We start from the raw sequence: 27,855 nt of genomic DNA, 5'->3' as shown, positions 1-27,855 counted from the left end.
TTTCTGTTTAAATTAATTAATTGTTAAGAGAAATTATTCTTCCTCCCGAATTTATCTTATAATAAATATATTCTTTTTTCGGAGGTACATAAGAAAAATGTCCTCCTTTCTTGTGAGCGGGCCGAATGCCTCGGTAGGATAGATGCATCTATGGATCGTGCCGCATGTCCCTCGGTAGTGTACACGAAACTCTGGATCAGGTCGTATGACCTCGGCAGAAATCGTGCTTAATATTAATAATTACACGATACTTTGATAGTTTATTGCAGCTTGTGAAGCTAATTGATAAATTGAAAATCTTTGAAATTTTAAGAATTATTATCCCTGCTTGTTAAGGAACTATTGTTATTCATGTAAATGAGGCTAATTGATAAATTGGAAATTTATTGGAATAGAAGGAATTTAATATATATTGAGAATTGTTGCAAATTGAAAGAATTTAATTATTTCTACTGGTTAAATAAATTATTGATATATTCTGTGAATCATGCTGATTTGGATATATTAGTTCTATTTCAATTATTATCTTTGCCCCATAGTGAGTGTCAAAGTCGGTCATCTCGTCTCTACCACTTCGAGATTAGACTTGATACCTACTGGGCACACGTTGTTTGCGTACTTATGCTACACTTGCTATACTTTTTGTGCAGGATCTGAGACAGATACTAGTGGAGGACCTATCATCGCACATCCTCGTTATCCCGAGGCGTAGTGGTGAGCTGCCTTTTTGAGCCGTCCTGCAGCTACCAGTGCCCCTTCTTGTATTATTTTTTTTATTCTGTCTATTTTCACTTCAGACAGTATTTGGAGTTTTGTATAATCTACTAGGTGCTCATACACTTGTGACACCGGGTCTTGGCACACGCATTGGTAGAATTTGGTGTCTTATTATTTTCTTGGATTTAAATTTCATCGATATATGTTTTATTTATTAGTTGGCCTGCCTAGTTATAGTGTTGGGCGCCATCACGACCTATAGGTGAAATTGGGTCGGGACAACATGGTATCAGAGCACTAGGTTCACGTAGGTCACACAAGTTATGAGCAGACCTAATAGAGTCTTGCGGATCGGTACGGAGACATGTGTACTTATCTTCGAGAGGCTATAGGGTGTCAGAAAACTACCTTTCTTCATATTCCATCATGCAATTGATATTGTACTAAATATCCTTCTCTTATTCTCTCACAGATGGTGAGAACACGCTCTAATGAGGTTCCATACCAGGAAAGAGCTACTCCCCCAGTTGCTAAAGGCAGAGGTAGAGGCCGAGGGAGGGCTCCAGCCTGTGGTAGAGGGCGAGGACGTCCCAGGACTGTTCCCATTATACCACCAGTGGGTCCACCAGAGGATCCCATTATTGAGGAGCAGGGTGAAGTGCCTGTGGTAGAGCCAGCTCTGGTGGATTTCACATCGGCACCGGGATTCCAGGATGTTATGGGTCGTATGCTGTGTTTCATGGACAATATGACTTAGGCCGGTTTATTTCCGACAGACCCAGTGACATCCCAAGCGGGCGGGGGAGCACAGACCCCTACCGCACAGGCTCATGGAAAGGCAGCTGCTGTATATCAGACCCAGGGTGCACTACCTTTGGGTGGAGCCCAGCCAGTGGCAGCAGCTACACCTGAGCCCAAGCCAGCTGCAGCCGCTGATCCGCAGAAACTATTGGACATATGGACTAGACTATATCCTCCTGTCTTTGGGGGGTGAGCGACACGAGGATCCTCGGGATTTCATTGATCGGTGCAAGGATTGACTGTACAACATGAGGATATTGGAGTCTCATGGGGTAAACTTTGCTACTTTTCAGCTAGAGGGCAGAGCCCGTAGATGGTGGAAGTCTTATGTTCTTGGCAGACCAGCAGATTCTCCTCTCATGACTTAGGACAGGTTCATCCGTATCTTCCTGGACAGGTATATTCCACCCTCCCGAAGGGAAGGATTGAGGTTTCAGTTTGAGAAGCTCCAGCAGGGTCAGATGTCAGTGACCGATTATGAGGCGAGGTTCTCTGAATTATCTCGCCATGCACTTATGATACTCCCTACTGAGGCGGAGAGAGTACGAAGGTTTGTAGCTGGTTTACATATTGGCATTCAGGCCATTATGGCTCGAGAGGTTGAGATGGGTACTTCTTATGAGCTAACCGTGGAGATAGCCTAGAGGATTGAGGGTGTACATCAGCATAGCCGAGAGCAGGCTACTAGAGATAAGCGGTTTAGGTATTCTGGAGAGTTCAGAGATGCTCCGTATGGGGGCAGAGGTCAGTCCAGTAGGACCTCATATCCAGCACCACCGCCTCCTCGAGGTACTCCAGTGTGACCATTTCTTAGTGTTATACCGGAGAGTTCTTATCGCCCACTAGCTACTCAAGGTCCTCCCAGTTGGTATTCAGTTCCCCAGGGCCAGACTCTTAGTCAGCAGCCAATCGCACCAAAGAGTTGTTACGAGTGCAGGGACCCTAGTCACATACGGTGATTCTGTCCCAAGTTATGGGGTAGACTAGTGCAGCAGGGTCAGCAGCCTATGATTACCGCACTAGTTGCTCCACCAGTCGTCCAACCACCAAGAGGTAGAGGACAGGTGGGTAGTGGCCGTCCTAGAGGTGGAGGTCAGCCAGGTGGAGGCCAGCCAGTTGGCGCTCCAGCTCGGTTCTATGCTTTTCCGGCCAGACCAGATGTAGAGGCCTGTCGTGATTACAGGTATTATTTCTCTTTGTGGCAAAGATGCCTCAGTATTATTTAATCCAGGAACTACGTATTCATATATGTCATCTCTATTTTCTCCATTCCTGGGTGTTTCTCGTGAGTCCTTGAGTACTCCTATTTATGTGTCCACTCCTGTGGGCGATTCTATTATTGTGAACCGGATCTACCGGTCCTGTATTACTACATTCTGTAGTTATGAAACTAGAGCAGATCTTCTATTTCTCGAGATGACCGATTTTAAAATTATTCTGGGCATGGATTGGTTATCTCCATATCGTGTTATTCTAGATTGTCATGTCAAGACTGTTACTTTGGCTATTCCAGCATTACCTAGGCTGGAGTGGAAGGGTTCATTTGTTAGTTCATTTAATCGAGTTATTTCTTTTATAAAGGCTCAACACATGGTTGAGAAGGGTTGTTTGGCTTATCTAGCCTATGTTCGGGATACTACCGCAGAGACTCCGGCTATTGATTCAGTGCCTGTAGTTCGGGAGTTCTCCGATGTATTTTCTTCGGATCTTCCAGGTATGCCACCTGATCGTGATATTGATTTATGTATTGACTTGGCTCCAGATACCCAACCTATATCTATCCCACCATATCGCATGGCTCCGAAATAATAGAAAGAACAGCTTGAAGAGTTACTAGCCAAAGGGTTCATCAGACCGAGTGTATCACCTTGGGATGCACCGGTATTATTTGTGAAAAAGAAGGATGGCACAATGCAAATGTGTATTGATTATCGCCAATTGAACAAAGTCACTATTAAGAACAAGTACCCGTTGTCGCGTATTGATGACCTATTTGACCAGTTGCAGGGTGCTAGGTTGTTCTCTAAGATCGACTTGAGGTCGGGGTACCATCAGCTGAAGATTCGGGATCTAAATGTTCTGAAGACTACTTTCCGGACTAGATATGGTCATTATGGGTTTCTGGTGATGTCCTTCGGTTTGACTAACGCCCCGGCAACGTTTATGGATCTGATGAACAGGGTATTCAGGCCATATATTGATTCATTTGTCATTGTCTTCATTGATGACATTTTGATCTACTCGCGCAGTAAGGAGGAGCACGAGCAACATATAAGAGTGGTGCTTCAGACATTGCGGGAATAAAAGTTATATGCTAAGTTCTCTAAATGTGAGTTTTGGCTAGAGTCTGTAGCATTTTTGGGTAATATTGTATCGGGCGAGGGTATTAAAGTTGATCCTAAAAAGATTGAGGCAGTTCAGAATTGGCATCGTACCATTTCGGCGATTGAGATCAGGAGTTTTCTGGGTTTAGCAGGTTATTATCGTCGATTCGTGGAAGGTTTTTCATCTGTTGCAACACCTTTGACCAAATTAACCCAGAAGGGTGCTCCGTTCCGATGGTGCGATGATTGTGAGGTGAGCTTTCAGAATCTCAAGACAGCATTGACTACAACACCAGTGTTAGTATTGCCTTTCGGTTCGGGGATGTACACAGTATATTATGATGCTTCACGCGTTGGTTTGGGTTGTGTATTAATGCAGGAAGGGCGAGTTATTGTATATACTTCACGTCAGCTGAAGCCCCACGAGAAGAATTACCCGGTACATGATTTGGAGTTAGTTGCGATTGTTCACGCTCTTATGATTTGGAGGAATTATCTTTATGGGGTGTCTTGTGAAGTTTACACTGATCATCACAGTTTTACAACATTTGTTCAAGCAGAGGGACCTAAATTTGAGACAACGCAGATGGCTTGAGTTACTAAAAGATTATGATATTACTATCTTGTATCATCCGGGCAAAGCAAACGTGGTTGCAGACGCCTTGAGTAGGAAGGCGGAGAGTTTGGGTAGTTTGGCTTTCATTTTAGTAGAGTAAAGGCTATTAGTTTCGAATATTCAGTCCTTGGCTAATAGACTTGTGAGGCTGGATATTTCAGAGCCCAGCCGAGTACTTGGATGTGTTGTGGCTCAATCTTCACTATTTGAATAGATCAAGGCTTGCCAGTATGATGATCCAACTTAATGGTTCTTCGAGAAACGGTACTACGGGGTGGTGCCAAGGAAGTTACTATTAGAGCGGATGGTGTTCTGTGACTCCAGGATTGTCTATGTGTTCCTAATGTGGATGAACTGAGGAAAAAGATCCTAGAGGAAGCACACAGTTCTCGGTATTCTATTCATCCAAGTGATACGAAGATGTATCGTGACTTGAGGAAGCATTATTGGTGGCGGCGAATGAAAAAGGATATAGTTGAGTATGTAGCTAGGTGTCTGAATTTCCAGCAGGTTAAATGTGAGCACCAGAGGCCAGATGGCCTACTTCAGCAGATGACTATACCAGAATGGAAATAGGAACGTATCACTATGGACTTTGTAGTTGGGTTGCTGTGGACCTTGTGGAAGTTTGATGCAGTTTGGGTCATTGTTGACAGGTTGACCAAGTCGGCACATTTTAATCATGTTGTGACTACGTATACTTCAGAGAGGTTGGCCCAAATATATATTCATGAGATAGTTCGGTTGCACGGCCTGCCAATTTCCATTATATCAGATAGAGGTCCTCAGTTTACTTCACATTTCTAGAGAGCAGTACAGAGTGAGTTGGGGACCTGTGTAGAGCTCAGTACAACCTTTCATCCGCAGACCGACGGGCAGTCAGAGCGGACAGTTCAGATTTTGGAGGATATGTTCATGGCACGTGTGATTGACTTTGGAGGTCAGTGAGATCGTTTCTTGCCTTTGGCCGAGTTTGCTTATAATAACAGTTACCAATCTAGCATCGAGATGGCTCCATTTAAGGCTTTATATGGTCGGCGTTGTCGTTCACCCATCGAGTGGTTTGAGTCCCGGTGAGGCTAAGTTATATGGTACTGATTTGGTGAAGGATGCCTTGGAAAAGGTAAAGTTGATTCAGGAGCGACTTCGTACAGCGCAGTCCAGACAGAAGAGTTACGCAGATAAGAAAGTACGTGATTTATCCTTTATGATGGGTGAAAAAGTACTCTTGAAGGTTTCACCGATGAAGGGAATCATGAGATTTGGGAAGAATGGCAAGTTGAGCCCAAGGTTTATAGGCCCATTTGAGGTGTTGAGACGAGTTGGGGAGGTTGCTTATGAGCTTGCATTGCCTCCCAGTCTATCGGGAGTTCATCCGATTTTCCATGTATCTATGCTCCGGAAGTATCATGCATACCTATCAAATGTGCTAGATTTCAGCACAGTTCAACTGGATAATAGTTTGGGCTATGAAGAAGAACCAGTTGCCATTGTTGATAAACAGGTTCGCCATTTGAGATCCAAGAAGATTTTTGAAGTGATAGTCCAGTGGAGGGGACAACCAGTCGAGTAAGAGACTTGGGAGGCCGAGGAAAACATGCGGAGAAGATATCCACACTTATTCAGCACTCCAGGTACAATTCTAAACACATTCGAGGACGAACGCTTATTTAAGAGGTGGAGAATGTAATGACCCAACCGGTCATATTAACTTTTAGAACCCCGTTCCCTAAAATAAAACTTCCTGTATGTGCTTTTAATGATTTATGACTTGCGAAGATGGTTGGTTAAGGATTTGTGAGTGTTTGGATTTAAATTGGAACACTTGGTTTCTTAAGTTGGCTTTAAAAGGCCAAGTTTGACTTCGGTCAATATTTCGAGAAAATGACCCCGGTATAAAATTTTGACGATTCCAACAGCTCTGTATGGTGATTGTGGACTTAGGAACATGTTCGAAATTTTATTTGGATGTCCGTAGTTAAATTAGGCATGAAATGGCTAAAATATGAATTTAAGTTTGGAAGTTTGACCGGGGAGTTGACTTTTTGATATCTGGGTCAGAATCCAGTTCCGAAAATTTTCATAGCTCCATTATGTCGTTTATGACTTGTGTGCAAAATTTGAGGTCAATCGGACTTGAATTGATAGGTTCTGGCGTCGTTTGTAGAAATTGAAAGTTTCAAAGTTCATTAGGCTTGAATCTATGCGTGATTCACGTTTTTAGCGTTGTTTGGTGTGATTTGAAGGTTCGCCTAAGTTCGTATGATGTATTGGGACTTGTTGGTATATTTGGTTGAGGTCCCGAGGGGCTCGGTTGAGTTTCAGACGACTAACGGACCACTTTTGGCCTTTGGAAGACTGCTGATAGCTGCTGGAATTTTTTTTCTGATTTTCTTATACGCGATCGCGTAAGTTGGTCTACGATCGCATAGAGTAATTTGGGCTGAGGTGGATTTGTTCTATGCGATCGTGTGAATGGGGTTGCGATCGCTTAGGCCTAATTTGGGCAGCTGAAATTTTGTTCTCTGCAATCGCGTGGACACGTCCGCGATCACGTAGTTTAGGCGAGCTTGCGCATCGCGATCGCGTGTCGTTGTTTACGATCGCGAAGGGGAAACTGGAGAGAAAACAGGGCCACGCGTTTGTACTACGCGATCGCGTGAAGAGGGATGCGATCGCGTAGAGTCGAAACCTTGTGCATCGCGATCGCGTGGGACTTTATGCGATCGCGTAGGGTTATTTTCTGGGCAAAAATATTTGTTCTACGCGATTGCGTGAGGAAGTTCGCGATCGCGTAGAAGAAATCACTAGGCAGAGAGTGTAAGTTCTGAAAATGAGATTTTGTCTCTACCACTTCGAGATTAGGCTTGATACTTACTGGGTACACGTTGTTTATGTACTCATGCTACACTTGCTGCACTTTTTGTGCAGGATTTGAGACAGATACTAGTGGAGGACCTATCATCGCACATCCTCGTTATCCCGGGGCATAGTGGTGAGCTGCCTTTCTGAGTCGTTCTGCAGCTACCAGTGCCTCTTCTTGTATTATTTTTTTTATTCTGTCTATTTTCACTTCAGACAGTATTTGGAGTTTTGTATAATCTACTAGATGCCCATACACTTATGATAGCAGGTCTTGGCACACACATTGGTAGAATTTGGTGTCTTATTATTTTCTTGGATTTAAATTTCGTCGATATATATTTAATTTATTAGTTGGCTTGCCTAGTTATAGTGTTGGGCGCCATCATGACCTATATGTGAAATTGGGTCGTGACACATTAATTCCCCTCCTTTTATTTATGAAAGCACTAATGCACATTAACCTTAAATACTTCCTCCGTATCGGTTTATGTTAGAAAAGTTTGAATTGCTATTGAATTTAAAAAATAAAAGAAGATTTTTGAAATTTGTGGTTTAAAATATCTTATGGATATTTGTAAGTTAAATTATTTTAAATTTTTTTAAAAAAAATCATTTTTCAGAACAGACTAAGAAATAAATGTTGTCGCTGTATACGGTCAAAACCGATTTTCACCTTCGTATAATTAGTCAAGATTGGAACGTAGTGGTCCGAAGGTCCTCTTCATGATATCGAGATAAGATCGAAGTCAATATCGAGCTATGATATAAAGAAGTGTTATCGAGCTCAAGAACCAGAGACCAACCAATTCCGAGCCCGAGTCAATATCGAGCTCGGAATCTGGAGATTGACCAATACCGAATCCGACCAAGATCGAGCCAAGAGACAAGAGCCGTTACAGCTGCACTAAGGGAGAGAATCTCGGTGGGAATTAGGGAAAAACTAATCTATCATGGGATCTCCACTATTTTTAATTATATCTAAAGTAAGATTCCTCCACTATAAGACGCATAACTACTATTTCTGTAATGGATCGAACATTAAGGCATTCTTACACTTTCATATTATTCATTGAGAAAAACAAACTGATATTCATAGAGAAATTATCCTTTTTTGGGTTTTGTATATTGATTCGTCTTGCTTGTTCATAAATTATTTTCGACTTAGTTTGGTTTGTATTTCATTTTTTATACAGTCAATACTCAATATATTTCTACTTACTTTCCGATTTGTGCCAAGTTATACCACGTATCTTTAGAACTACGTATAAATTCAATTTTATCCGTTTTTCGGGTAAACAGTCGCATAAATTGAAACAAAAAGAGTAATTAATTATTTTTTACGTGTACCAGGAAAACGCAATAACAGGCACAACTACCCAATCAGATGATGCTTCAGAGGATAATATGAAGTTACTGGTACAAGTTGGTGAAAACTTGTTGAAGAAACCAGCTTCCAATAGGAATCCTGAAACCAATGAGGAAGCTCTAAAGAGGTAAAACATATACTAGTATATATTAACCATCATTTTTTTTTATCTATTTAGAGACTGCTTTTTGATCGAATTATAAATCTATTTTATTTCTACTTATAATAGTTTCTTTGTACGTAGGTTTGCAAAATTGCTCTCAGAAAGGAAGAAACTCCGAGCAAACAAAGCCTCTCAATAATTCTTAAGGTCTTGACTGTTATTGGTACTAAATATGCTAAAGAATAAGCGCTTGTAACGTTAAGGGATAAATTTCAATAGAAATATCCCTCTATGTAAATTTGAAATATGCTAAGGATTACGTAGACTTTTGGTTGTGTTAAATAAATAAAATCATCCTTCTAAGCCAAAACAACATAAAAAGAAAGGAAAAATAGTAATTCTGTTGTAGGGGAAGTCCATCACCCCCTACAACTCCAGGTTTTGTCAGAACTCCAGAACTTGAGAATATCAAACCGCCGGCGATGGTTTTGTCTCCTGCAACGACATCAATTCTGACTTTTTTTTTTGTACTAACCTCTGAGAAGTTCTCGAAGATTAAAGATTTGCCTTTCTTTTATGTTGTACTCTAATTGATCGACATTGTTGGAATTATGTTTGTATTAATGTAATAAAGTTCTATGGTTGTGGGGAAAAAAATGGAGACGGCTGACGCGATGATATGTGAAAATAAAAATGGTGGAAGTCAAAATTTTCTTTTGGAGGTGGTAAAGAGATGGTGTCCGGTGAAGCAGGTATGATATCGGTGATTTTTGGGATTGTTGATAATGGAGGCGAGAGACAGTAAAGTTTCATGGCAAAGTTCTCATACTGTGAGTACAGTAAAGTTCCTCTTGATATTTTCACCTGAGTTGTTCCTTCATGGGCCACTTGTAGTGTGTTCCAAATTTGCTTGGTAGTGAAACAGCCTTGGATTCTGTTGTACTCATCTAGACCAAGTCCACAAACAAGTCATTTCTTAGTTTTGGAATTCTTTTTCCACTTCCTTAAATCGTCAGCATTGCAATCAGCTCTTGTTTTTGGCACATCTACTCCTTCAGTATTTTTCTTCAAGGTGGACAGTGGACCATCAGTAATTATGTCTTATAGCTCGTAGTCCTCAGCCTGTACGTGATCTCATCCTAGTCTTCCACCAAGAGTAGTACTGGCCATTAAAGAGTGGTGGCCTAGAAGTGGATTGTCCTTCCCAATTTTCAGGTGGTGCGCTCATATTGATCTTCTCCTAAGGTGTTAGATACTTCAATGCCACATAAGATGGGGGTGATTTGTATGGTGTTCAATTTTTTGCGTGCACATATTATAGGAGGACCTGGTTCTTCTACGAGTTCCTTACACTACAGTTGCAGAATAATAAATGCAGAAAGTAAAGAACACAAGTATTTTATGTGAAAAATACCCGGCTCAAAAGGTGAAAAAATTACGACCTGCTTCTCATTAGGATTTATTCCAACACTTCACCAAATCACTAAGCCAAACAACAACGTTTACAAAACTCTTGTAAACCTAAGGATTACCTCTAACCCTTGTAACAACCAGCCACAAGCTGTTGCGACAGCTTCAAGTTAATTATAACTTGAACAATATAACTCAAAGTACCTAGTACAAATGCTTCTAAAGAAAGTTGAAAGGTACAACTCAAAAGCCCTACTATAATTGAACTATAATAAAAGACAGACACTTGGAACTAGTTCTTCTATCTTGTTCATGTAGCTTCAAGTTCATATACTTAAAACACACAGAAATTGCTTGCAAAATACCTTACTATTTTGCCCTCAATTCTTGCTTAACTTCAGTGTTTGTACGTCACCTGTAAAAGAAAACATCATGAAATATATAGAGTTAGTAGGATTAGGATTAACTAGAGTTCTGATGCTATACTCTTCCTTGGTGGAAGAGATTTAGTTAACTTCAATCTCTAACTCTTCCCTTATCTAGGGTAGAATTCTCTTCAAGTAAGGAGTCCTAGTCCTTATCAATTATGCAATATTTTCGTTTAGTGAATATCAGATATAACCACTTATGTTTATCCCTTTCACGTGTATACCTTGTGATTGAATATGTCTGTGCCCTGTATATACTATGTATGGACCTGGTTCATGCATATGTTCTTTTGTCAATCATCAAAACAAAATTTACTTTGGCCAACACGTATTGACAAAAAATGTACTGTATATAAGTGTTGAGTCATATCTCTATGTTAGTTATTGATGATAATGATCACCAAAATAATAATAATATACTATAAAGACTGGCCGGCTCCTAATCCTGATAACACTAAGTAAATTTATTCGAATTCGTACCTCAATCTATCTTTGGTTCGTGTCTTTCCTTGCCAGTTTTTTAAACGAGCCACTAATCGTCATTATTAAATAAACATTAGCAGTATTTAGCCATGGAGCTTCTTGCCAAACTTTTTATTAGATATTTCATATAATATATTGTTAAGTGTATCGTCAATACGCTAATTTAAAACGAGGTAAGTTATATAAGTACTATGAATCTTATCAGCAGGTCCAAAACAAATTTTATACTAGTAAATGGATTATCAAGAAATTGGTACTAAGCTATAAAAGTAGTAATTGGTACATAGGAGACAATTTTTAATCAAAAAGGCAGTTATCAGACTTTTGGCAATAATTTGATTAGATATGTCTCACCAACCTTAATTTATCATTCTTCATGTTTGTCATCGTAGTAAAAGCCAAAAGACATTAAACTAATCGCTAACCTCGTGGGAAAATTGGATCCACGAGACGTTACACTGTTTACATGGTTATATAAACCCTTCTTATTTGATGCTCAAAGCACCAAGAAAATCCTAATACTTGAGCTATTAATTGTTATTTGCAACTTTTGTAGTCCAAAAAAGATACTCTAATTATCTGAAATGGCAATTACTGGATCTTTTTTTATTTTATTTCTTTTGGTACTGACAACTACTGGATCAACATCTTCTGTGGTGGGAGAAATGGTTACTGTTCTTAGCATTGATGGAGGTGGCATTAAAGGCATCATTCCTGCTATTGTTCTTTCATTTCTGGAAAGCGAACTCCAGGTATACTGTAAATATATTTTCTACCGCTTCTTATTGTTTTTCCTTGCCGTTTTTCTTTTCATTACTTGTGCTTATACTTTCCTGAGTCGAGAGTCTATTATTGAAAACCGCTTCTCTATCTTCACAAGTAGAAATAAGGTTCGTGTACACAGACCTCACTATGTGAAATTATACTTGATATGATGTTGTTGTTAACCGTCCTGTATATAAAAAGAATTAAAACAAATATCTCATGCATAGTTTGAAAACAAAAGAATATGAGATACTATAAAAGAATTTAAAGCTGAAAAGGAATTATCAAAATAAAAAAGTTTGTATAGATGTATCTGATTAATATATGGTTATTTTTGAGTCAGGAATTAGACTGTGATGAAGATGCAAGACTTGCAGATTACTTTGATGTGATTGCGGGAACAAGTACAGGTGGCATATTGACTACTATGATAAGTGCTCCAAATGAAAAGGGTCGTCCCTTCTCTGCTGCCAAAGATATTGTATCCTTTTACTTCGACCATGGCCCTTGCATTTTTCCACCTGGGTACATATATATAGTTTTTATATATTTAACATTTCTATTCTAAGGATGTATTTTTTCGAAAATTGGAGTAAAATATTTTTCCTGCCTAAAGGAGAGAAAAATATTTTTTAAAACTACTTTTCAACCTTTTCCATTTTATTGTCTAATAAAATAGATTTGGTTTCATTTGCAGGGCCTCGCCTCCCTTTTTTGCCCCCAAATATGATGGAAAATATCTTCACAATGTTCTGCAAGAGAAGTTGGGAGAGACTCGTTTGAATCAGACTTTAACAAATGTTGTCATTCCAACTTTTGACATGAAGAAACTTCAGCCAATAATATTCACCAAGTCGGAGGTAGTCTTCCATAAATAATATCATCTGGATATGTAATTGCAAATATTGCCGTCAATTAGCTAGTTTTTACTTTTCTATTTTATGGATATATGGGTAGTAATTATTCTTTATTATGAAACAAATACAGATAGCAAACTCTCCTCAATTGGATGCTAAGTTGTCTGACATATGCATTGGTACCTCGGCAGCTCCAACTTATTTTCCTCCATATTACTTTGAGAATGATGATGGTAAAGGAAATAAGTATGAGTTTAATCTTATTGATGGTGGTGTTGTTGCTGGCAATCCGGTACATTCCCTCATATAAATCAAATGATTATCTTAATTTCTGAATTTCTCTTGTAGCTGTATAGTTAACACGGTATATCCCATGGTTTCATAGTTAGGGTAGTTTGATAAATGTTATTACTCTGTATTTGGAAATTTGATTCTGTAAACTTAAATAGACGTAAAACAAAAATGTAGTAAAAGCAAAATTATATCCGAGCCCACTGACTTCACAGTTTTTTCTTAAGTAACTTAATTCCCTCCTACCCGAGGTTTAGAATTATTTTCTTCCGTGATAGAACGGATAACCACATTGGTGTAGCAATACTTCAAATACCAATGTACAACGAACATAAATGGCGGCAGTGATTCACACTTACTTTGTTTTAGTAAGAAAACAATACATTAAAGAAGAAGAGATTTCAGAATTTTCGTACGGAAAAAAATAATAAAAAATAAATAAAGTGCTCCATATTTATTAACCTTAAATAATAGGTTGTATGATCGCTTTTTTATCAAGTGTTACTCATATGCGTCAATCTCTTTGTTCTTCCATATTTATATCATAAGTTAAAATCTATTAAATTCTTATATCTTTTTCTAATGTGAAGTGATTATTATTATTTAGGTATATCAACAAAAACTTATTGTCAGACAACTAAAAAAATAAGTATTATGTGTTACTAAGAAAATTATCTCATAAGAATATTTTAATAGATAATATGTTTGTCAATTTTTTATATTTTTACTAAACATATATTTACTTGTAAAAATATTAACAAAGTAAGATTGAAATAATATTTAAGTAACAAAACCCTGAAAAATCCGACAAAACCGAACCAATTCAAACCGATATAGTTGGTTTGGTTTGGTTTTGATAAAAACTGAACCAACCCGATCCATGTACACCCCTACTAACTAGGATGCAACATGCTTTAGTAATATACTATTATGTATAATTCCTCCCGTGTATACCTCTGTATGCAACTATGCATATGCAGACAAACCCGGAACTTCTTTTGTTTGATTAGTAGAGTGCAAATGATAGTACTCACTTTTATAATGATGCATATTAATATATAAAATAGTTCCTCTTTGCACCAAAATATAAATTATAAGTAGACATTTAGATGACTAGCTAACTTCTAATGACCCTTGTTAATTAGCTCATACATATATATGGTTGACAGGCCTTAATTGCCCTAAGCACAGTAATCAACAGTACGGAAACGGATCCATCATTTGCTTCTATCAAGCCAATGGACGACAAAAACATTCTGCTGCTCTCATTAGGGACTGGCACTACTGCAGATTTTGCTGGGAAATACACAGCAGAGGAGGCAGCTCATTGGGGTCTTGTTTCCTGGCTATTTCATAATAATTCGAATCCTCTTAATGAAATGACATCTGCAGCAAGTGCTATCATGAATGATTATTACATCACCACTATCTATCGCGCTCTTGGTGCTAAAATAAATTACCTCAGAATTGAAGTAAGACAATCTCGCTCAAAAATACCGTCATACTCCTAATATATTACTTATATGATTATTTCAAGTTGATTAATTTAAGAGTAAGGGATTGGTGCAAGTATAACTATCTCTCTTTTTTGTTTTTTTGGGTATCATTGACCGAATTCGGGAGAATAACGAAAAATAGGGTACTTTTGTGTCACTAATGGTTTTTTGACCCACAATAAAAGAAGTTTTGAGAAATAGCCCTATATCAGAATTTTAAAATATGTTGGGCAGGATTTTTCCCGATCACAAGAATCTTAAAACACGTTGCGCAGAATTTTAGCATTATGCTAATTATTAGGATTTTGCCACAAATCCTGATATGTCACCAGAATTTTTCAGCTGTGGGTGAAAATTGCTAGAATTTCTGGTCCTTCAAAATTATGGCGCTGAAAATTCTAGTGATCATCAGAATTGCCGGTGCGTCAAAATTCAGATAAGCGTGCTTAATTCTAATGCGAAGCTATTTTTTCAAAAACTTTTTTTTACGGGATTAAAAAGTGGCTTAAATAGGTGCATCATTTCGAGTTTGAATTCACACCGCATACATTAAAGTGAAAATCACCAAATTTCTCAATTCTTATAACTCAACCAATCGTGAAATAGTCTCATGCATCCACATTTCTGCATTGTTATCTTGTTTTCTACTCAAATCAAGGAGTGATTTTTTTTTTCTTCACCATTACTTCCCCTCCTTTTATTTATGAAAGCACTAAAGCACATTAACCTTAAATACTTCCTCCGTATCGATTTATGTTGAAAAGTTTGAATTACTATTGAATTTAAAAAAGAAAAGAAGATATTTGAAATTTATGGTTTAAAATATCTTATGGATATTTGTAAGTTAAATTATTTTAAAAATTAAAAACTAAGAAACAAATGTTGTCACATAAATTGAAATTGGAACAGAAAGAGTAATTAATTATTTTTTTTGTGTATACCAGGAAAACGCATTAACAGGCACAACTACCCAAATGGATAATGCTACAGAGGCTAATATGAACTTATTGGTACAAGTTGGTGAAAACTTGTTGAAGAAACCAGCTTCCAATGGGAATCCAGAAACCAATGAGGAAGCTCTAAAGAGGTAAAATATATTAACCATCATTTTTTTAAAAATCTATTTAGAGACTGCTTTTTGATCGAATTATAAATCTATTTTATTTCTACTAATAATAGTTTCTTTTGTACGTAGGTTTGCAAAATTGCTCTCAGAAAGGAAGAAACTCCGAGCAAACAAAGCCTCTCAATAATTCTAAGGTCTTGACTGTTACTGGTACTTAATATGCTAAAGAATAAGCGCTTGTAACGTTAAGGGATAAATTTCAATAGAAATATCCCTCTATGTAAATTTGAAATATGCTAAGGATTATGTAGACTTTTGGTTGTGTTAAATAAATAAAATCATCCTTCTAAGCCAAAACAACATAAAAAGAAAGGAAAAATAGTAATTCTGTTGTAGGGGAAGTCCATCACAAGAAGAAAGATGTTGGTAACGTAAGGACTTGGAGCAATCTGCCAAAGTAAAACTTCCATTTCCACAATGCAAAACCGACATCATACAGGCTGGTCTAGAACTTGTAATCTGGGTTGTCACGAAGGCCGAGCTTAGAGAGAACGAGGCAGTAGGAGTCCCAGTCTGTCCTTCGGAGATACTTCAACAACTTCTTCCTCTTTTGCACCATTGCTTGTAGACCCTTACGAGAGTGCTTATCCTAAAACATTTTATTATTAAGCATCAAGTTATAAATAACCAGCTCGCTCTAAACTAAGCAATAAAACTCTATAATGATGATATAATAGATCTGAAACACTTAATGCACCATCTTATATGATAAAAGTTCTCGCAATTAGTCAACATGCCAGCAAATGTATCGTCCATTCTTTCTTCTTTTCATCTGATTTTGAATTTTCAAGAACAACCATATGACAGTGAACAACAATGTGCTATGGATTGAGATTTCATGACCTCTATTCTTACAAAAGATGCTCAATTGGGCACAATTCAGCAGAAAACTCACCTTTTTGTGCAGAACTGACGATAGGTGTTTTATTTTTGTTGTAAGCTGAGCCACTGAAAACAAGAAAAGGCTAACATCAATTTAAGATGTAAGAAACTAAGAACACCATTGGAGTAGCACATGTTGTGGCACGATGGTGTTTTAGAGTATTACCTTTAAACAAAAATCAAATTCAAGCAACTTCTTAGAGATGTTTGTTATAAGTTTAAGAGAAATAGTATCTATCAACAGCAAAAGACGGTATTAGAAACAACCTCTCTGCAGATTGTTGCCAAAATAAGGAATAGATTGCAACAATCTGGCTTATAATGTCACTCAGTCCCCAAAATTATACCATTAGGAGTCATTTGGCTAATGTGCTAGTAATTTCGGATTATAATGCATGTTTATGCGATGCTAAATGAAGGGACTGTGTTATGCGATGATTAATAAATGAAGGAATTATTATGCGGTGGTTAATAATGAAAGGTCTGTCATTTATGCAAGGTTTACTTACTTTAAGGGCATTGTTATCTTTAAATAGTTTTCTGTATTACTAATTCCCATATTCTGATTACACATTCTATCGTGTATAAAATAATACATATCGCATAACTTAATGCAGATATTATTTAATACCGCCATCTTCAATATGCAGTCAACCAAACACAACATTTGTTAGTATGGCAATTATTTTTTCCAAACTTATTGGCAAATAGACACTGTACTTGCACGGAATTATGTTCCAAGCTATGTTGCGCAAACTCTCCAAAATGGTGTTGTACTTATGTCGCATCCTCCAAATATACACTACTTTGAAGGATTCAACATGCACCCAGTAACATTTTCGGAGAGCCCATGCAACATAGGTTCCCTACCTCCCAACCTCTACGGTTTTCATCATGACACCGGAACATGTTCAAAACCAGCATTTTAAACACAATGTTGACTGTGCTTACGCGGGATTAATTTAACTGAGCTGGATAAAAAACGTGGTATGCACATGTATAAGGAGACGTGAATAAGTGGAGGAAATAGAGACGCAATTGTTTTCTTGAACGGGACGATGGGGGATGGCTTTTGAGATCAGACTCTTTTGTGGATGAGCACGAGTGTTTCTAATGATTATCTGTAGCCTGTGGATGAAGGTGTTCAGGTAGATTGATTTTAAGCCTTAAGGGAATGAAAGAGGGTTGTTTGTGGTGAAGGTGGCGTGCGTTCTTGATGAAGAGAAAGGAATTGGTAAAGATTCAAGACGGAGCTATGGTGGGTGTTTTGAGCTAAACCAGTGTTGAAAAATGATGGAGCCATAAGTTTTGGTATGATTCAATTCTATTAAAGAAAAGTTCTATTGTTAGTTAGATTCTTATGGGATAGAAGATTACTGGAGGAATTTTTTATGGAGATGGCCGGAAAACTTTTCTTGGCCGGAATCTATGCTGGAAAATCAAACACCGGCAGGATCCATCTTTCTCCGGCAATCCCTTGTTCCTTTTGTTTGAGTTTTAGCAACCCTAGAACTATACCCCATGAGCCTTTTCTCCCAACCTCGCTGGGAAAAACTATCCACCTCACAAAACTCCGATGGTGATGGGTGGAACAAATGGAGGAAAAAGAGTTGGGATGGATTTGGGATTTGCTTAAAAGTGAAAATATATGATGACGTGACCTGATATTTATCTGACATTTATCTCCATCAGCTCAATTGAGAGACATGTAGAGACATAAGTGTTTAAAACGGAGGCCTCGGATAAGTTCATGTGTCTGGAATCTAGATGAAAATTTATGGAGTTAAGGAGCGGGAACAGAACTCCGTGCAAGTACGATTGTCTATTTGCCTATTAAGCTTTTTTTCTTTGGCAACCAACCAAATGCTATATTATTTAATGCGGGATTTTACGCTGAGATTAATTATACTAATACAGCCAAACATACGACCCCTTAATGGTTGAGTTTATTTCCGAATCCCAATAAAATTTTTGAATTAGATGCAAAGATACAATGTTTTTAGTTGATGTTATATACACTTCATTTATTGTAGTTTTTCACTTTGATATATAACTGTTGTCCGTGTCTAGTTATTTTTTATGAAATTACACATTTTTTAGTTTTATTTTGCACCTTCTTTCGCTTAAGCATGCTTTCTTCGTGCTTTGGTTTAAAGCCTACTTTGGTGCTCTTTTATTCTTTTAGCCTTTGAAAGACCATAGAGGGGGCAAAAGAAGGATGCCAATTATTGCATTTCCAAATTATACCATTTACAATATACTTATTAATGTAAAATAAATTTGGGACAATCATACACTCTCCCTCACCATAGAGGATACAAATCATATCTTCAAACTTGCTACATATACATTTAACCCTCGGCCCTTGGGATGCTTCGATGAACATATTAATAAGCTCGGCTTTGAACTAATAAAACTAAATAGAGTTGCACCCCGAATTATATTTTCTCGTGAATGATGTACCAATCTCGATGTCTGGTTCATTCATAGAAGAGCAATTATAAGTAATACACATCGCTGCTCGATTATGACAACTTCATCTACGTTGTCTTTCAAACTTCAACTCCTTAAAACACTGCTTTAACAGCATTCATCAGTTCCCCATGCTATTTTATTTTTAGGGGATTTCCTCTAACTGTGACACGATATCTTTAGGAGGATCTCTATCAAAAGGAGATTCCAAACATAAACATTAACCTTAGCGCCTCCTTGATTCTCATATATGAATCTCTAACCTGGAGCACCCTTCACGAAGGATGTACCACTCTTGATGTGTGTATTTGGTCGATAGTGTTATTTTAGTCATCTCTGAGATATCAAGGACATTTTTATTTTTACAAGATAATCATACCTGAAATAGCTCAAGCCACTTCCATGCCCAAGAAATACTTGAGCTGGCCTAAATTCTTAAACTGTTTGTTTCAATGCCGTGTTACTTATCATCACCGAGTGATCTGACTCACTGTGCATCTACAAATTGCTAAACTAGATGACTAAACCAGCCAAACAAACCTTGTAGAGATTGCTTCAGACCATGAAGGAAGTAGCAATGCCAGCATACTAGATTGCTTCAGACCATGAAGGAACTAGCAATGTCGGCATACTGGATCAGACTTCCCCCCACCAGAAAAAAAAGGTCAGCAGTTGCTTCTGTAGACTTACTTCCAAATGCTCTTCTTCCTCAAGTTCAACGGACACTTTTTATCAACAGCTGATGGCAAAACTTGCATCCAGGACCTCTACCTATACTGGAATGCTATTGATTTAAGTAAATCGCTCATCTAAAAGGTTAAGCTATTAGAGAGTGAAATTTTATTGATTTATATATTTAGGTTTTCAACAAAGCCTACCCAAAGTATTCTCTCTTTAAACCAAACGTAAAGAAGCTGAAATTAATTGATCTTTAAAATTCGACGGAAGTATCTACAAACTAAACGAATCACAACCGGAAAAGGACACTTGGAGGAAAGACATGGGAAGTGGAATTTTCAGGTGAAACGTTATTACCACAAGATGCAAGAGGTGGAACAAAAACTACAACCAGGGTTTATCAGCTCCCATGCCATTAACAAAAAAACAATTATCGCTAAGATAGAATCATTTATATTTCTTCGGGTTGGTCAATTATGTAAAAAAAAAATTAAGACCGATAAATCCATCTGGGGCCAACCCTTGGGACCAACCGCAGCCTTCAAAACTCGGGGATAATGGGTCCAGCACCCTACCCTTCCCTACCCTTTTCCACTAGCATGCCTCAGGACTCAAACCTGTGACCTAAGTCAAGTGTCCCTAAACCTTTGCAATTTCAACTAAGCCATGGGGGATTTTTGCACCAAGTGATTTCAAAGGGTCACAACTTTATGTAGTAGCTCTTCGGTTTGTCTTTCATCCTAGTTGCAAGGTTATCTCATAAGAGACTGCTGTACACTCTCTCATTTAAAGCTTTCAACTAATCACTCGCTCTTTCCCTCAAACATTTGAATCCCAAAAAGACAGCTTTTGCACACCTATTCTGCCCCAATAAAAGGACTTCTTGCGGCATTAATCCTTGGAATATTTCAGTAAAAGAACTTCTTGCTGCATTAATCCAGAACTGCTACATGGGACCTATTGAACAAAAATGCCTTCTAATAGAACCTTCAATTACTCAAAATTCTCATCTACAGTTTCATTTGAAATAGATGCTGAATTTCCTCTCTTTCTTTTCCTCAGCCAAAATCATATTTTAGACCCATATTGCTCCATAACTATTGGCAGAGAAACTATTTTCTCAAAGCGACTGAGTGTCAATCAAATACGATGTTGACAGAACAGATTTAGATGAACCTTTATTAATCAGAATTCATTGATCAAAGAAACATAGATTCCTCCTTTTCAAATGCATTAAAATTTTTTACTGTATTTCCTAAGTAAATCATCACAAGGGAACTATCAGTCAAATCATGTTGAACAAACTCGATGCAGTCAATTGCACCTTTTCTTTGTGAGCAGTAATTGCACCTTTGGAAATGATGGAAAATGGACTCCAATTTTTAACACCCAAACTTGGTTAAACCGTTTGTCTTCCAAGTCTCATAACCTAATGTTATTGGTCTTTTAGTTATCCTAAAATCTTGGGTCAAGATCTCTGCGAACCTAAATGTTTGACTGACTACACTCAGCTCGCTAGCTTAACTTGGAACTTGGAAGTCATTACCCTTTCTTGGTCTCCACATTGTAGACAATCAGAAGAAAAGCGATTCCAAGCAAATTAATACTGCTTTCTACAGGATATAGATTATTCCCTGGCACTGCAATTAACTACCAAAAATCAGAGGAAGAATTTAAATTAGCCTTGCGGAAGAGCAGGGGAATCAGCTTGAATTTAAATGCTGGAAAGTGGTGTTATGTAAGGAGAGGGGCAGAGGATAATGTCCAATGAAGAATGAGTGACTGTGGGTTCTGTTTGATATATGGATAGGTCTGTGTATCAGTGTAGACAAAAAGCTCTTTCTAGGAAATTCTTTCTAGGAAAAAGATCTACTCTAGAAACAGAAAAGAACATAGAATCTGCTCAAGTGGAAAGTATCTAGACCAACTTCCATATTAAAGCCAGATACAAACTACTCAACGGAACCTCAAAAGTAGCATAAAGAGCACCAAGAATATCAAGTATAGGGGGGAAAAAAGGAAACAACCGAAGAAATAAAGATATTAAATAGCAACCTAAAACAACAAGACACCATAAAACTAGACCACTGACCTTGAACACGTGATGAGCCACAATCCGACTCTGACATTTTAAACTCATCTCTCACTTTTTGTAGCTCCAGTTTCATTTTTTCCTCAGATGACATGTTATCTGGGTGGAAATACTGTTCAAAATTGTCCACAAGTTATTACATTCACTTAAATGAATGACAGCCACATGGACAATAGAAATCAGACAACTGATGCTACTTGCTGAGCTAAACGAAGTAAAGAACAGAAAGAACAATAAGAGAGTACAAAATCATGGATGAGCTCTGTAAATTATGGCTGCGAATCAAGACAACCATCAACCATGCCTCCACTTTTCCTTTCTTTTATGTTTTCTTTTTCTTGTTTTGCTTAATTAAACAAAAACTGGACAAATAGATCAAACTGAAATGCAATATGACAAAGAGCAATTTAGTCGGACCAAATATACATCTTAATCTTTTTTATAGATTATTTGGATGACTAAAATAAATAAAAGCCTATGTTTGTTCTTTATACTGTTGTGATTATGCATGATTGCTTTAAGCCGAGGGTGTACCGGAAACAGCCTCTCTACCTTCACAAGGTAGGGGTAAGGCTGCGTACTTTCAACCCTCCCCATACCCCACTTATGGGATTACACTGTTGTTGTTGTTGTTTTAATAACATTCTTGGAAAATGAAAAAAAGACCTTTTTTCTTCTTAACTCTTAAGTATGAACAATAAAAATGAACTACATATGGTAGAAAACCATGTGAATCATCAATACCATATTTGATTCACACGGTCCGTACACTGGTTCATACAATCACCGCCCGCTCTTGTATTTGTAATAACTTGTCTTGAATAAAATTAAATTTTGATGGGAAAGAACCATAACTATGCAACCCTATTCTTAATAGATTGACCCCAAAATAGCATATCCAAACTATAAGAAAGCCACCTCAAGTTATTATTTTTTATACATATGGTAAAGCAAAAATGTAACTCGCATAATTGCATTAACCTTTTGCTCTAATGCAGTTCACGATTATGTATAACATCTTAATTATTAAAATTACCAAAAATCAGCAAAAAGTGTCATGTTTAGTGTTAAGGTCTGGTTTAATCTCTCGTGTCTCAAATGTTGCTTTTAGATTTTAAAGCCAAATGCATCCACTCCTAGATTTTCTACTAAAGAAAGAAGAGACTATGCTTGCTGCTCAGATCATCACTGAAGGCAAAATACCATTCAGATCCCTGAAATGAATGCTTCATAGGTGACTCATATTCAGAAAAACCAAATACTTAAAAACTATTGAGTGCAGGTTGGACATCAAAAAGGTTTATCATGAGTAATCAAATTAGAAATAGCAGCATCATTGACAGAAAGATAACTGAGAACAAAACACTTATTACCTTTTCAACCAATTCTTCTTTTGGTGGATGCAACATAAAGCTTGGGGTACCACCCAGCTGCCCCAAGACATCAAGTCTCTGAACTGTAAAAAGTAATTGTAATCAATGTATCATATAAGATGTTCAAACCATCTTCAAGTGACATACAAGTGTTGCTGCTTGCAAGGAAGGAAGCGCCAGACCTAAATCTAGTTGTAGCTTATATTAAAGAAAACAAGAATTGATATTAGCCCTCGATGCACACTGTGTTGACTAATGAATAATTACTAGCAAATTGGCCTAAGGCCCACTAATTGAATATAAAAAGATTGCAAACACAGAAACAATCTTTTGACATCATTGTGAAGGCTTTGCACATTTTCCACAATATGTACATTTTATGAGTATAGTTTTGCTAGAAACTCTTCTATAAATGGTATTTTCAAGAGCAGCTCTTATGGAACTGGGTTCCTAGAGAAGATTCATGGGAAAAATATTATATTCATAAGAGATGAATCAGACCAATGACTCAATCACTAGCCCCTTTGTATGACCTCAATTAATTCCAAATACTTTATATTACCACAATAGCTACACTTACATGTCTTTTTATATATATAATGGAGGTCGTCCGGCGAACTTTTGCGCACCTTAACTATTCTACCTGATACCTGCTAAATCCTACCAGAACAGGTATCGAGTAACTCAACCTCCAATTCTTAGACATATGGGAAGAAATAACCTAGCAATTGTTATCCTCGACTAGGATTTGAACTCTGATCCCCCATGATTTTCATCCCAATTGAACGTTAGACCACACCATTAGATGCAGCTACACTTATATTTCTTTGCAATAATAAACCAAAACTTAACCTCCCAACACCACTTAATTGTAGTTTTCAATTCCTTTGTATATATATATAATTGTTTCTGCTTATAAATATATGTCCCATGTATTTTCTACCTCACCCCTTTAGTCACTAAAGCATGAGCTTTATGCTTAAAGTTCTGGTAGCCATAGGTGCTTCTCTAAGCTTTTAGCATTTGATCACACTTGCATATATAAATATAACTAAACAATTCACAGCATCACATTTATTATACATGGTTCTGCACAAGTTATCCAAATAAACAAATACATAAGCAAACACCGAAACTGCACACAAATATGATTGGGGGGGGGGGGGGGGGGGAGAAGGCAAACTCACTCATTGTCCTCTTAGCCTTCTCCTCATCATCAGTACTCAACTTAACAAGAGAAGCTTTTATGTCCCTAAACATGTCGCCAGCCATCCTCAACTTGCTCTCTTTCTCCTCAGTCTCCCTCAGCTTCGCCAATCTATCCTTCAACTCTTTCAACAAAAACCAACCCTTCTCACCCTCTTTCTTTTTCGCGGGCCTCAACATTTTCAACTTCTCACCTAATTCACCATGACTGTACATCCTAACAAACTCAGGCCTCGTACCTTCCTTATCACCACCATCTATATCCCTCATCATTTCCTTACCAAAAATTGACACAGGCAAATTCTCACTCCCACCAATCACTTTATCCATATTGGGTCTCAACTTTAAACTATCTTTATATCGCGAGAGGGATAACGAGTCAAAAAACTTCCCTCTATTCTCATTATTCTGGTTGTTGTTGTTATTGTTGTTGTTAAAGTTACGGAGGTTAGCGCGAATGGCGCTAAGGTCAAGCTTTCCAGTGGGGCCCGGTCTGGGGGCATTATTGACATTTCTTTTGTAGATTTCTTGAAATGACGGCGGTGGAGGAATAGAATCAGAACGGCGGCGGAACTCAGCGAGGTTTTTTCTAATTTCTTCTAAAGATGGGGTTTTAGAAGAAGGGTTTTGGTTTCTGGGATTATTGGCGATAGAGGAAAAAGAGAAGGGTTTAGGTGTGGGGGGTTGGTGGGGTGGTTCTGAGGGAGGGGGTGGTGTATTATTAGGGATTTGGGGGTGATCGGAATTAGAGTTCGAAGAGAAGAAATGGGGGAAAATGGGGTTGGGTTCAGGGAAAGGTTTGAGTTTTGGCCGGAGTTGGAGAAACTTTGTTGTAGCTGCCATTGTTGAGTGATGAGGTTTAGGGGTTTTAGGTTTTGTTTTGTTTTTGAGTCATTGGTTAGTGAAGATGGAAGGTAAATATTTTTCGTTTCTTTTTTAAAATTATTGAATACGAATAAAAAATATTGTAATTGAAATGACTGTTATACCCTTACAGTTGTCATACAATTTACATAATGATGTCTAAAATTGACATTTCGTAGAGCTTTATCTTTGTTGGTGGAATTAAAGGGAAAACAAACAAAGCAAACTGAAGAACCAGAGACTCGGCTAATTTTCCCAACAGTTCACCAGAGATTTCTTTGAGGTTCGTCAATTCTCTCTATTTATTTTTCGTTTTCTTTTTCTGGGTAATTTTTCCCATGTGGCTTATTCCATTTTATTTTCGTTGAATAAAGTGTTATTTTTCTCGCTTCTTAGTTGTTACATGAGCTTGTGATATAGTTACACTTAATTTAGGACTGGTTAATGCAAAGAACTGAAAATAAGAAAACCAAGGTCCACTATGAAATATATCATATTGGTTAGAAGGGATGTTTTAACAGTGGAAAATTAGAAATAGCTGAGTAAGATGATATTATGGTGAATGATGCTCTGAGGGTTGTGAACTCCCGAAATGGTGAAAGGCTATAGAACTTTGGAAGGTCCACCAAGTATACATACTATATTTTGACACCCCTTAGTAAAATTTCTGGCTTCGCCACTGGTGTTGACTGGCAAGAGCAATGAGTAGGAACTTATATGAGGTAACCGCAAAAGCAGGAGAAGAAACATTTCACAAGACAGATAATTGGTTGGCACCCAAGGCTTTGGTTCAGTGGTAGCGATGTAATGTAGGATATGTGAGTAGGGTGCATGTTACGAGCTTGAAAACTACTGTTGACTGAAGTCTAGTTTTTCAATGGGAGCAGGGTAGATCCCTCCGGGCATACTCTTCGAGTTTTGAACCTGTGGACCATATCTGATTCCTCATTTCCTCTAGATCTGCCTAAGACAATTGAATCAACACTAAAGAGGAAGTCTTTGTGGCATACAAATTTGTTAAAAGCCTAGAAGATCTACCTCTGTGGTGATCTGGATTATACGATGCTACAATCCTACCTTCCAAATTGATCCAGATGTCAATTTATAATATAAAATTCGTACCATCGGAGTAAGATTATACATGATTCAAGTTGGGAAGCTAGATCACGCCAATCCTACTATTTGTGCCAATCTATGAGTTTTCTTTTCTTTGATGTTTTATTCGAAATTGTAGCTTGTATAATGCATACTACAAAATCTGTCAAAATTCACCTGTTAATCATAAATACCATAGGCCTTACATGTCTGGAAAACATGGTGCCTGGCCTTCATTTCCTGGCATTAGTGATAGCAGTTACGAGGGCATAAAGTATAGCTGTCTGAATAACCTAGAGTGCTGGCATCATAAGTAATTGAAATTTGATTAATATGGCACTATTGGATTTCTTAAAATTATACAAAGTTAGACTACTGTATGAAGATTACACAAAATACATCAAGTAGTCAATTGTACAAGCTTAATTTTTCCAGAAAACCATAAATGTCAATCTGGGATTTCGGATATGTATCGCATACATTACAAGTATAGTGGGTGATTGAAACGTGATGTTGACAAATCTTCCCCTAGAAATATCCTTCTTTCTTTCCAACCAGATATTCCAAAATAAGCATTTTGGAAACCCTCCATATTGTCCTGGTTTTTTCCAACACCCAAACTGTTCCAAGTCAAGAGCACATCTTAACTGACTGGGGCTTTACCTATCCATGTCTCCAAGAGGAAAAATAAATCCCCAGTAGTTCCAAGTCCATAGACAATGGATTAAAATATGTTTACTTTTAAACAAAAGATGCAGGAGTCAACATATTCTTTGCCTCTTTCTAGGTGCTTCGATGCAGCTTTCTTAGCGAACAGTTGCCTCCTTGCTGAATAAAGTTTTCCAGAATGTACTGTGGGTGTTGGGGGGGGGGGGGGTCAGCTGTGTTCTAACTAATCATAGTACCTTATAGAATTAGTTTACAGAGAATTTCTGATTGCTTCCTCGCTCCAAAAATGAACTGTCAGCCCCTTGTTAACTGACTCAATGTTGGGAAAAAGCGGAATCAAAACTACAAAATCCACTCCCCAGTCGCTCTTTAACAGGATGGACATTCAATTTGCCTCCTCATAGTGAACCATATCTCGGTCTCTGCACTTTTTGGGGCCATCAAGTAGTAGTAAGAAACATGTTATATGATTACTCTCACTGTTGCACTACATTCTCATATTATTACTTCCTCTTTACCCATGTTGATTGGATTAACTCATTTCTAACAGTTATTGTTTTATTGACTTATTTCGAGATTCAAACAATAAAGTTTTACCTACTTTTCTTTTATTCTAAAAAATTTTAACATATAAATGTACAAATTTAGTTCAAAGTAACACCATTACCAATATAAACCATGTAAATTTGTGATTCAATATGCCATTACGTGAATTGCACTTGCCAGATGATAAGATATAAAGAGTTTATTTTGCTGAAGCTAACTCGTTCTTTGCCATGGGAACCGAATGGAGTCCACTTTGGAGATGGTAAGAAGCCTAAGCTAGATGGATAACCATATAACACATTACCCACCACTAGTATATCCTCATTATCT

At 37.6% G+C, this 27,855-nt stretch overlaps 3 protein-coding genes across 5 annotated transcripts in view; 2 read left to right on the top strand and 1 right to left on the bottom strand.

Moving 5' to 3' along the window:
* Nucleotides 1-9,025: 9,025 nt before the first annotated feature.
* On the bottom strand, nucleotides 9,026-25,194 carry LOC104099837 (uncharacterized). Of its 2 annotated transcripts, XR_011412554.1 has the most exons (6): nucleotides 24,333-25,194; nucleotides 23,146-23,228; nucleotides 21,773-21,884; nucleotides 16,544-16,596; nucleotides 16,020-16,237; nucleotides 9,026-9,218 (listed from the first exon to the last, which is right to left on the bottom strand). XR_011412554.1 is itself a non-coding variant. In XM_009606958.4 (5 exons), exons 1-5 carry the CDS (start codon nucleotides 25,192-25,194, stop codon nucleotides 16,094-16,096), a joined length of 1,254 nt encoding a protein of 417 aa, XP_009605253.1. In that variant the 3' UTR covers nucleotides 15,826-16,093. The 2 variants fall into 2 exon arrangements, 1 of the variants encoding a protein (XP_009605253.1); XM_009606958.4 differs by lacking the exon at nucleotides 9,026-9,218 and having other exon boundaries at nucleotides 15,826-16,237.
* On the top strand, nucleotides 11,549-15,900 carry LOC104099838 (patatin-2-Kuras 1-like). The gene is made up of 7 exons (XM_009606959.4): nucleotides 11,549-11,865; nucleotides 12,222-12,403; nucleotides 12,576-12,738; nucleotides 12,866-13,027; nucleotides 14,196-14,498; nucleotides 15,467-15,609; nucleotides 15,718-15,900. The coding sequence occupies exons 1-7, from the start codon at nucleotides 11,698-11,700 to the stop codon at nucleotides 15,773-15,775; spliced, it is 1,179 nt and encodes a 392-aa protein (XP_009605254.1). The 5' UTR covers nucleotides 11,549-11,697; the 3' UTR covers nucleotides 15,776-15,900.
* The window catches only part of LOC104099839 (uncharacterized), an 18,678-nt gene continuing 15,959 nt past the window's right edge, over nucleotides 25,137-27,855 (top strand). The window contains exons 1-2 of one of the 2 annotated variants that reach the window (XM_033657024.2): nucleotides 25,137-25,265; nucleotides 25,395-25,498. Coding sequence is in view for 1 of the 2 variants with exons in the window: in XM_009606961.4 (XP_009605256.1) it covers nucleotides 27,706-27,787 (82 nt within the window). In the remaining variant the exon portion in view is untranslated. Of the gene's footprint in view, nucleotides 25,266-25,394; nucleotides 25,499-27,187; nucleotides 27,788-27,855 lie in introns of those variants that run through there. The other variant, XM_009606961.4, reaches the window with a different exon arrangement.

This window comes from Nicotiana tomentosiformis, chromosome 12, assembly GCF_000390325.3.
Source record: "Nicotiana tomentosiformis chromosome 12, ASM39032v3, whole genome shotgun sequence".
In the NCBI taxonomy this organism is placed as follows: Eukaryota; Viridiplantae; Streptophyta; class Magnoliopsida; order Solanales; family Solanaceae; genus Nicotiana; species Nicotiana tomentosiformis.
The sequence above is the reverse complement of the archived record's forward strand: the minus strand, read 5'-3'. Positions and strand labels throughout refer to the sequence as shown.

What these genes read in the sequence shown, in the direction of transcription:
- LOC104099838 (XM_009606959.4), top strand. Translation starts at nt 11,698, where the DNA reads ATGGCAATTACTGGATCTTTTTTTATTTTATTTCTTTTGGTACTGACA. An exon ending in TTCTGGAAAGCGAACTCCAG is followed by an intron (nt 11,866 to 12,221) that starts GTATACTGTAAA and finishes TTTTTGAGTCAG; the next exon opens with GAATTAGACTGTGATGAAGA. An exon ending in TAAATTACCTCAGAATTGAA is followed by an intron (nt 14,499 to 15,466) that starts GTAAGACAATCT and finishes TGTGTATACCAG; the next exon opens with GAAAACGCATTAACAGGCAC.
- LOC104099837 (XM_009606958.4), bottom strand. Translation starts at nt 25,194, where the DNA reads ATGGCAGCTACAACAAAGTTTCTCCAACTCCGGCCAAAACTCAAACCT. An exon ending in GAAGGCTAAGAGGACAATGA is followed by an intron (nt 23,229 to 24,332) that starts GTGAGTTTGCCT and finishes TACTTTTTACAG; the next exon opens with TTCAGAGACTTGATGTCTTG. An exon ending in AAGAAGAATTGGTTGAAAAG is followed by an intron (nt 21,885 to 23,145) that starts GTAATAAGTGTT and finishes AATTTTGAACAG; the next exon opens with TATTTCCACCCAGATAACAT.